This window comes from Moschus berezovskii, chromosome 25 (assembly GCF_049115385.1).
Source record: "Moschus berezovskii isolate FMDL1 chromosome 25, NW_MosBer_1.0, whole genome shotgun sequence".
In the NCBI taxonomy this organism is placed as follows: Eukaryota; Metazoa; Chordata; class Mammalia; order Artiodactyla; family Moschidae; genus Moschus; species Moschus berezovskii.
In genome coordinates this window covers 24,165,226-24,175,913 of record NC_142484.1, presented here as the reverse complement: position 1 = coordinate 24,175,913, position 10,688 = coordinate 24,165,226, and the positions used below count along the sequence as shown (strand labels likewise).

The following is a 10,688-nucleotide window of genomic DNA, read 5'->3' as shown; positions in this document are numbered from 1 at the left end:
TATGGCACTTCTAGAAAATTTACTACTGTGGAAAATGGAGACTGCTTAAATTGAACGGAGGTAGGGGAGGCCTGTGGTTTTTCTTTTTGATTAACTGCTGTAAACTGTCCTTCAGGGCGGCTGAAGAGGTTTCATATTTTTAGACATCATTAGGGGCCGGACCTCTTACAGGACAACTCTGATGCTGTATGAATTCTGCCACTCTGCTAGCACTGATATGGCTCTTGGGTCCCCACTCCATTAGAACTATTCACTCCATTCAGATTAATTTTTGTTACAGATCTTACAAGGGGCTTCTTCTGGATACCTAGGTCCACATTCTATTTTAAGGCTGTATATCTGGTTTTCGTAAATTGTCTGAGCCCATGGTGGCTACCATCGCTCTCACTCAAGATCAACATATGATTTTAGGGAACATAATTCAATCCTTAGTTACAACTCAGAGTGCAGATGCTGGTTGTCTTATCAGATCCCAAGAAAGGACTTGAGTGTAGATTGTTAACCTGTGAGGGAAGCACTTTTGGGGCAGGGGAAGCGTCTGGGGCACAGAATGTAGGGTGGACTCATTCGAGTGCCCAAGTGTTTCACCAGTGCCCCAGCAAGGTGACAGGAGAGAAAGCCAGTGAAGCGTCCCTTGATTGCCACTGTGGGCAACTGGATCAATCAGTCCCATTTGGGGAGCCTCTAAAGGGCTCTATGGCACTTCCCCAGTGGCTCAGAAGCTAGAGAATCCGCCTACGGTAAGGGAGACCTGGGTTCGATCCCTGGGTTGGGAAGATCCCTGAGGAAGGGAATGGCAACCCACTCCAGTATTCTTGCCTGAGAATTCTGTGGATGAGGAACCTGGCAGGCTACAGTCCATGGGGTCACAAAGAGTCAGATATGACTGAGTGACTGGCACTTCCACTTTTCACAGAGCTCTGCAGAACGTGCCTCCCACTCGTCCCACAGAGGGACGGGAAAGCTGGCCATTCATCTACCAACTACTGTATCTTACTGGTTGCGGGTTGTCCCCAAGGGCATAAAATCCTCCATGGGCTGCTCTGCACTTGAGTGGACAGGCTTCTGTGGCATCAGAGAACGGTCTCAGGTGCAGGTCCTTGCGGTGGGATGCTGTCAGCCTCAGTTGTCCACTGCGGACTCAGGTGAAGCCAGGGCTGTGGATCAAGTCATCGACAGTGTCTGCTCCTGTGCGTGCCTTGCGACGCTTCTCCAGAGAACACATGCAGATGGCCCTCAGGCCCATGAAAAGATGCACAACATCTCTAATTATCAGAGAAAAGCAAATCAAAACTACAAGGTCTCCATGAATTAGGTCCTTTGGTCTGAGACGTTATTCACCATTCCATGCAGTAAAGCAAGGGTGTGTTGGGTTTATTTGGGGAAGGTCTATTCTGTTTTCTTGAATGATCTGTGAGTTCTTGCACCATATACCACTCTGACTTCATGATCGTTGAAAGTCCTGATATCTGGTAGAGAATTCTCTTTCTTCTGGGTCTTCTTCCTCATTGGCTATGCTTCATCTTTTGCATTTCAATATGCATTATAAAACTATCTTGTCAATACCATAAAAATTAAGTCAATTCTTTGAGCAGGCTTGCATCAGCTCTGTAGACCATTTTGGTTTTGGAGGAGCTAATATCTCCACACCATTGAGCCATCTAATCCATAGATACCACAGTGTTGTGGTTCAGTCGCTCAGTCATGTCCGACTCTTTGAGACCCCATGGACTGCACACCTGTCCTTCACCATCTCCTGGAGCTCACTCAAACTCATGTCCATCGAGTCGGTGATGCCATCCAATCATCTCATCCTCTGTCATCCCTTTTTCCCCATGCCTTCAATCTTTCCTGGCATCTGGGTCTTTTCCAATGAGTTGGCTCTTCAAATCAGGCGGCCAAAGGATTGGAGCTTCAGCTTCAGTCCTTCCAATGATTATTCAGGACTGATTTCCTTTAGGATGGTCTGGTTGGATCTCCTTGCAGTCCAAGGGACTCTCAAGAGTCTTCTCCAACACCACAGTTCAAAAGCATCAATTCTTCGGCGCTCAACCTTCTTTATGGTCCAACTCTCACATCCATACATGACTACCGGAAAAACCATAGCTTTGACTAGATGGACCTTTGTTGGCAAAGTAATGTCTCTGCTCTTTAATACGTGGTCTAGGTTGGTCATAGCTTTTCTTCCAAGGAGCAAGCGTCTTTTAATTTCATGGCTGCAGTCACCATCCCCAGTGATTTTGGAGCCCCCCAAATAAAGTCTGCCACTCTGCCACTGTTTCCATTGTTTCCCCATCTATTTGCCATGAAGTGATGGGACCGGATGTCATGATTTTCATTTCTTGAATGTTGAATTTTAAGCCAGCTTTTTCAGTCTCCTCTTTCACCTTCATCAAGAGGCTCTTTAGTTCCTCTTTGCTTTCTGCCATAAGGGTGATGTCATCTGCATATCTGAGGTTATTGATATTTCTCGGCTATCTTGATTCCAGCTTGTGCTTCATCCAACATGGCATTCCCATCTGGTATTCCCATCTCTTAAAGAATTTTCCAGTTTGTTTTGATCCACACAGTTAAAGTGTAATCAATGAAGCAGATGTTTTTCTGGAATTCCCTTGCTTTTTCTATGATCTAATGGATCTTGGTGATTTGATCTCTGGCTCCTCTGCCTTTTCTAAATCCAGCGTGTACATCTGAAAGTTCTTGGTTTACATACTGTTGAAGCCTAGCTTGGAGGATTTTGAGCATGACCTTGCTAGCATGTGAAATGAGCACATTTGTGCAATAGCTTGAACATTCTTTGACATTGCTCTTTGGGATTGCAATGAAAACTGACCTTTTCCAGTCCTGTGGCCACTGCTGAGTTTTCCAAATTTATTGGCATATTGAGTGTAGCACTTTCACAGCATCATCTTTTAGGATTTGAAATAGCTCAGCTGGAATTCTATCACCCCCCACTTTGTTCCCAGTGATGCTTTCTAAGGCCCATTTGACCCCACACTCCAGGATATCTGGCTCTGGGTGAGTGATCACATCATTGTGGTTATCTGGGTCATTATGATCTTTTTTGTATAGTTTATCTGTGTATTCTTGCCACCTCTTCTTAATATCTCATGCTTCTGTTAGGTCCATACCATTTCTGTCCTTTATTGTGCCCATCTTTGCATGAAGTGTTCCCTTGGTATCTCTAATTTTCTTGAAAAGATCTCTAGTCTTTCCCATTCTATTGTTTCCCTCTATTTCTTTTCATCATTCGCTTAAAAAGGCTTTCTTATCTCTCCCTGCTATTCTTTGTAACTCTGCATTCAGATAGATATCTTTCCTTTCTTCCTTTGCCTTTTGCTTCTCTTCTTTTCTCAGCTATTTGTAAGGCCTCCTCCAACAACCATTTTACCTTTTTGCATTTCTTTTTCTTGGGGATGGTTTTGACCACTGCCTCCTGTACAATGTCACGAAACTTTGTCCATAGTTCTTCAGGCACTCTATCAGATCTAATTGCTTGAATCTATTTGTCACTTCCACTGTATAATCATAAGGGATTTGATTTAGGTCATTCCTGAATGGCCTAGTGGTTTCCCCTACTTTCTTCACTTTAAGTCTGAATTTTGCAATAAGGAGTTCATGATCCCACAATCAGTTCCCGGTCTTGTTTTTGCTGACTGTTTACAGCTTTTCCATCTTTGACTGCAAAGAGTATAGTCAATCTGATTTCAGTATTGACCATCTGGTGATGTCCATGTGTAGAGCCATCTCTTTTAGCTTCTTCAGCATTAGTGTTTGGGGCACAGACTTGGATTACTGTGATATTGAATGGTTTGCCTTGGAAACAAGCTGAGATCATTCTGTTGTTTTTGAGATTGCACCTAAGTACTGCATTTCAGACTCTTTTGTCCTAGGTAATTGCTATTTTTGATGCTCTTGAATTGGATTTTAAAAGTTTTTTATTTTAAAATTCAGGTGCATATAGATATTAAATAAGTTTACACTGACTTTGTATCTAGCAATTTTTTTCAACTTATTATTTCTAATCATTTTTCTGTGGGTTCTTTTGGGTGACCTAAGTACCGAATGATCTCTATGAAGAAAAACAGTCCAGGTTCTTACTTTCCAATCTTCAGGATTTACTTCTCTTGCTTCTCTCCACTGACTGAGGTTTCTATCAGTGAAAGGAGTCACATTTATCTGTCTCCTAATCTGAAAGGGAAAGGAGTCATATACTTTGGCCATCTCATGTGAAGAGTTGACTCACTGGAAAAGACTCTGATGCTGGGAGGGATTGGGGGCAGGAGGAGAAGGGGATGACAGAGAATGAGATGGCTGGATGGCATCACTGACTCGATGGAAGTGGGTTTGAGTGAACTCCGGGAGTTGGTGATGGACAGGGAGGCCTGGCGTGCTGTGATTCATGGGGTCGCTAAGAGTCAGACACGACTGAGCGACTGAACTAAACTGAACTGAACTGAATCTGAAAGGGAATACAGTCAACATTTTACCATTAAATATAATGCTTTCTATAGTTTTTGCTTTAAATATTATTTTTATTATTTTGATTTAAATATTTCTTATAAAATTTTGAGGTATGTCAATTGCAGCCTTGTGAGACACTCTGACTGAGCCAGATGACCCAGCCCCACCAACCTGATCCATACAAACTGAGAGATGTTTGTTGTTTTAAGCTGCTAAATATGGGGGTAATTTGTTACACAGTAATAGATAACTCACGCAGAAGGATGTATAATTTTCCCTACAAAGTCCAACCTAACATGACTGCAGCATCGTGTGGCAGAAAAAGCATGGGTTTTAGAATCAGATAAACAGGGTTCCAGTTCTTTTGTAGAATAAGTTACTTATCATCACTCAGCCTCAGTTTTCTCCCTGGAAATGAGATAACCATCCACCTTCCACCTCTTAGAGATGCTGTGATTACATGGGAGGAAGTGACGTCTCAGTGCAGGCTCTGGCACACAGGATACGTACTTAAATGCCTAGCTCCCGTCCCACCCATTTGACAAGGTCATCTAGCTCACTGTAGCTTTTAAATATGCTCATTATATTTCCTGGATAACAACAGAGAATATAGTGTAGTCAGGGGGTGCAATTTTTTTTACATTTTTAATTGGAGTACAGTTGCTTTACAATGTTGTGTTAGCTTCTGCCGCACAGCAAAGTGAATCAGTTATACATATACCTATAACCCTTCGTTAGACTTCCTTCTCATTTAGGTCAACAGAGCGCGGGGTAGAGTTCCCGTGCTTTACAGTAGGTTCCCATTAGGCGTCTATAGTACTTCATAAATAGTAGTGTTACATGTCAGTCCCAATCTTCCAATTCATCCCACCCTCCCTTCTTCCCCTTGGTATCCATAAGTTTGTTCTCAACATCTGTGTCTCTATTTTTGCTTTTCAAGTAAGTTCATCCTTACCATTTTTCCAGATTCCACATGTTAAGTGATATTATACGATATTTTTTTCCTGACTTACCTCACTCTGTATGACAGGTTTATCCACATCTCTACAAATGGTGCAATTTCATTCCTTTTTTATGGCTGAATAATATCCCATTTTATATATGTATGGGTAGAATATCTGACATGGAAAACCTTGGAAATTCAGGATATCTGGTTGCCACACCATTGTACCAGCTCCCCTTCATTTTGACAGCTATTACAAACTGCCTACTCTCAACATGTAAATTATTTATTCCCCCCACCCCCAGTTGGGCCACTGCTGCAGGTTACAGTGAGTTGGACATTTCACGTCACCAGCAGTTGAGCCCACTGGGTAGGATCCATTTCCCAATGACCCCACACGCCTCACTTCAAGTCAAGCCTTTACAATTCTTGTTGATGCTGGTAAAAGTGAAGGCTAAGATGTGATAAGATGCAATGGGTGTCACCTGCAGTGTGGAATGGCTCCTAAGGTGAGAAGCAGGATTTGGGGTTGGAATACAGGGCTGAAACTCCAACTGTCTCACTTCTTAGCTTACAGGACCCTCGGCAAGTTGTTTTCTCTGAGCCATTTATCTTTTCTTTTTTCTTCACTTATAAAATGGGAGTAAGAATATTTACCTCCTCTGGGTTATTCTGCAGATTATACTGGAGCATTTGGGCAAAGCATCTGGCAATTTGCAGGTACTTAATACATTAAAAAAAAAATCTTTCCTGGGGCTTCCCTGGTGGCTCAGTGGTAAAGAATTCGCCTGCCAGTGCAAGAGACACATGTTCGATCCCTGGTCTGGGAAGATCCCACATGCCATGGAGCAACTAAGCACGTGCGCTCCAACTACTGAGCCTGTGCTCTCGAGCTTGTGCTCCACCACAAGAGAAGCCACCACAATGAGGCCTGCCCACTGCAACACAGAGCAGCCCCCGCTCACCATGAGAGGACAGTCCATGCGGCAACAAAGGCCCAGCACAGCCAAAATAATACATGAATAAAATTATTACCAAGAAATCTTTCCTGTGCCAAGGGGTCACCTGCGGGGAGGGTGGGGCAGCTGGATACTGACAGAGCTTGCCTCAACGTGTAGTGTACGACCTGAGGGTAAGCCTCACCCAGGAGCCTGTTAGAAACTGAGAAGCACAGGCCCCACCCTGGACCTGCTGAACCAGGATCTGCATAGCCACAGGTCCTCAGTGACTCAATGCCTGCGAGGAACCCCAAGTCCTGCATTTCTAATAAGCTCCACGCAGGAAATAACCAAGGTGAGGAATTGAGGCAGGAAGTTGATGACGCAGCGGCAAAGGCGGGTTTGCAGATTTGGGGAGCTCTTCCTGCGTCGGCCGCATCTAAAGAAGGATGACTTCTCCCTGGCATGAAACTGAACTCTGATGAGGATGTTATCCAGCACAGAAAAGTCAAACCACTCATCTGAATAAATAAGCATCAATTTTATTGAATCATGAATAATTTAAGACTGGTACAATCATCAGCTTTATTCTCTATGACGTGGGGCATGATCTCCAGCAGATCATTGGCAAATCCAAAAACCTCATGATAAATGAAAATTAAATAGGGAGGGAGGGAGGGAGGGAGGAAGGAAACATACCGTACACAAAATACTCAATTCCTAGTTTTCTCTTTAAAAATGGCTAGAAAAAATTCATCAAAATGCAGCACTTTAATCAATTATTTACAATTTCTATGTTACAATGAAAAAATGTACATCTTATAGAACATATTTCATAAACTGCTCCACTGGAAACAACTAGATCAAAACAGCAAACCTTTCATTTCATATCCACAAAGTTGGATTATTTTTTTTTCTTTTGAAGTAGATTCGCCACGATCAAATCTGAATACACAGAATTTTGAAGTTTAAGCATCAACAATAAAATAAAAAATGTCCCCAAGATTACAACAAAGATCTAGGTAAGTCTCGTTCCGTGTCCCACCCCTGTCCCACCCACCTCCTTAAATTAAAAGGAATTCCCATCTCATTTATGGCCTGTAAAATTCTTGGCAGTTTGGGAAGAAAACTTTTGGCTTCCATTGGTAACTCAACACAAATGTTGCATAGAATTTCATACATTTTCAAAATTAGCCTAACTGTAGAAAAAGGCAAAAATGGAAGCATTTCGGACAGAGCCCTAAATGAGCACAAAGTCACTTTGTCAAAGGTGAGAGACACAAAAGGAAAGCAGGCAGGACCAAAGTAAGAAATGTGCATATCAGACAACCCTGCTTTCCGAAACGTTAGGAAAGACACCGAGTTGTGAATCGTGCAAGGCTCTGCTCCTTGACACCATCATTCGGTTGTCAGGCAGCACCAGGGACAGAGGTCTCGGCGCTGGGCCTGGACCCGGTAGGAGGGAAGTCTGTGGGATCGGGGAAGAAAGAAAGAGTGAAGAGGGAATTGTCAAGAAATGTTTCAAAGGATATTGGCAGCTGTCTACTCACCAGGTGCCTGGGAAAACTGCCCATGAGGAGGAGTAGTCCGTTGCGCCTCCTCCCAAATTCACAGTATGAGCGTATAAGGTCATCGCCGGGAGACAAGACTGAGGACTGTTCTTCAGGTTTACACAGAAGGCTCAGGGTGGTGGCCCCGAGGTCACAGGCTAAAATACATGCTTTTAACATTTTATGAAAAACAAAACAGAGTAAGACACACTCACACACCCAGATGACTCAGGAAGGCTTAGCAGAACACAGTTTGCTAAGATTTTTTTAAATTAAGATTAAAGAAAAGAGCACGTCAAGAGGTTTGCCATTCACCTGTTGGTGGGACACAGTTCACTTTTCGTTTTAAAGAGGAAGTAAATGGTGTCATCCAACGTCACGTGAGTGGTTTCAGGTCAAGCTCTTGTGGGAAGAAAATAACATGCTGAGAGAGGGACGTTTGGAAACAGAAATGTAAAAAAAAAAAAAAGGAATAAAAACCCTGATCATTAACAGAGATACCCCCCCTGGGGGTCTGATAAAAATAAAACAGAAACAAATGGACTCAAAGACTGACCACACTCTGTAGAGAAAATACCAGTACGTTGAAGACACGTACCAGCAGAGCATGACTCGGCAATGTCATGTAACACTGCAGGAACTTTTGCCATTTCCTGCACAAGACAGATTGCTGTCTAGTCAGGATGTTAGCTGATAAGAACCTAAAAAAAAAAAAAAAGGATTTTTTTTTTCTCGTTTTTCATTTTCCATAGTCACGCATCCACATGAAAGAGTCCTTCAGATGAGAGAAATCACATTAACTGAGTTCTCCTAGTGAGTACATGACTTGTTAGCCCTGTTAGATCTGATGCGGAAAACAGAAAAACAGACCCCAGGCAGGCACAACACTCAACAATGATCACGGTGAATACAAAACCAGTAAGGCATCGCTTTGGGAAGGTCAGCACCGAAGAGGTCAGGCGAGACTCATCACCGGAGGCTGCGGCTTCTGGAAGGGGGCGGCCACCCCCGCCTGTTGACTTGTGTGATGTCCCGTTGGTACTGGGGAAAGTGCAAGTGTTTTGCGAGGTGACCTCCCACCCCGGCCCTGAGGCTGGGGGTGGCACACTGGAGGTGTCATGACATGCGTCCTGTAGCCTCGGGGAGGAGGAAGAAAGGCAAGGTCCCGCTCACCCACGCGCTGAGGATGGGGTGCTGGCCCCACCTTCAAGGGCGCAGCGACCGCAGCCCCAGCAGGAGGCGGCGAGTGTGTAGAACCGTGAAGATGGACAACTGAAAACCAAAACTCAGCAGGACCAAACCAAAAGCTAACTCCTGCGGTTCTCACGTTCACCAAAGGATGGATTTTGACCACGAGGGGGAGGAGAGGGGAAAAAAAAAAAACCTTCAAAATCAATAGTCAGAAAGGAAGAAGTCAATCTCATTTTCAAAGGAGGTGATGGGTTCGCCAAGGTAGACCAGTTCTCACTGTACACAGTGTTAGCAGGAACAAGACCGGATGCGTTTCTGTGGGAGAAGGACTCGGACACATGCAGCTCGGCCCTTCCAGCCGTGTCCACTCAGCCACGCACACCTGCTGGAGGATGAACCGGAGGCTGACGGATCTGAGAGGTGGAGGTGAGCTGGGACAGGCAGAATACCTCTCGGGGAAGGAGAGCACCATTTCGAAAACAAACAGAAGAGACAGCACGATTTGTTTTTCTTAAGGTCTCCCTGTGATGTGGCTCTGCGGTTTGCTGAGGGCGTCCAGAGCGAGGACCCCGGCAGGCACCAGGTCTCTCTGGGGCCGGCGGGGTGGAAGGGTGTCGGCAGGGTGGAATGGCATCAGCGGGGTTGGGGGGGGTGGAGGGTGGACCCGGGCTGCAGGGTCTGCTTGGGAAAAGCCGTGCTGCCTCCGTTTCCAACTCTGCTTCGGTCTCTTCCATCTCTGGGCAGCTCAGGGCAAGGAGGCTGCTTGGTCTCAGAGCTTCAAGAGGGTTTGCTGTTGTTGTTGCTATTTTTCACCCTCTTGTTTCAAAGGTGATGGTCCTTTCCCGAGAAGTACCTTTCCGTGTCTTAGGGAGGTCACGGCAACAAGGCAGAACCGTAATGACAACGGAAGATAGTGCAGTTTTCGCTGTGAAGGACGCGGGCCCGAGGCAGCCGGCCTGGGGCGTCGGCACCCAGGTCAGGGCCGGAGGACGAGGAGGCGCGTGGGGCTCCCCGCAGTGCTCACGCGGTGCCGGGGGCTGGCTCAGGAGGGCGTCTTCGGGGGGCACGGGGGAGGCCGGGGCCGGCCGAGGAGGAGGGCGGGCTCCGAGTCCCGGCCCCCGTCACAGAGTGGACTCCAGGGACGAGTCCAGGATGTCGTCCTGGTGGCTGGTGCTGTTGGAGTCGCTGTCGTAGCTCTGGGGGCTGGAGTAGTTGGCGGCCTCCTGCAGCCTCATGAGCATGTTCATCTGGGAAGAGAGCAAGGGGTGTGAGCAGGCTCCAGGTTCAGATCTCGGCTCCACCACGCCCAGCGGAACGACCGGGGCAGTGACTTAACCTCTACACCTCAGTTTCTTCACTGGTCACATGTGAATAATACCTGCTGTGGATGAAGAGACACAGAGGACGGAAAACGCAAAGTCCTCTATATTTTCACCCTCGGGAAGAGCGCCTCACCCCCATGTAGCCCTCAGCCTGGGTGAGATGCCAGCCAAGTGCCCCAGCTTCTGGAACGCAAACTGCGACACCGCTGACCTCGAGGCCCATGGCTCCCCTTCAGTAAGCGTCGAGCCCGCCTGCACCCCTGGCTCTGGCTGGAGGGCT

At 45.9% G+C, this 10,688-nt stretch overlaps 1 protein-coding gene across 7 annotated transcripts in view; it reads right to left on the bottom strand.

The window, feature by feature from the left end:
* Window positions 1–6,873: 6,873 nt before the first annotated feature.
* NAV2 (neuron navigator 2) overlaps window positions 6,874–10,688 on the bottom strand; it is a 429,204-nt gene continuing 425,389 nt past the window's right edge. For all 7 annotated transcript variants that reach the window (XM_055416029.2, XM_055416030.2, XM_055416032.2 and 4 more), the window contains one exon: window positions 6,874–10,333. In XM_055416029.2, coding sequence (XP_055272004.2) covers window positions 10,208–10,333 — 126 coding nt within the window. In that variant the 3' untranslated portion in view covers window positions 6,874–10,207. The remainder of the gene's footprint in view (window positions 10,334–10,688) is intronic.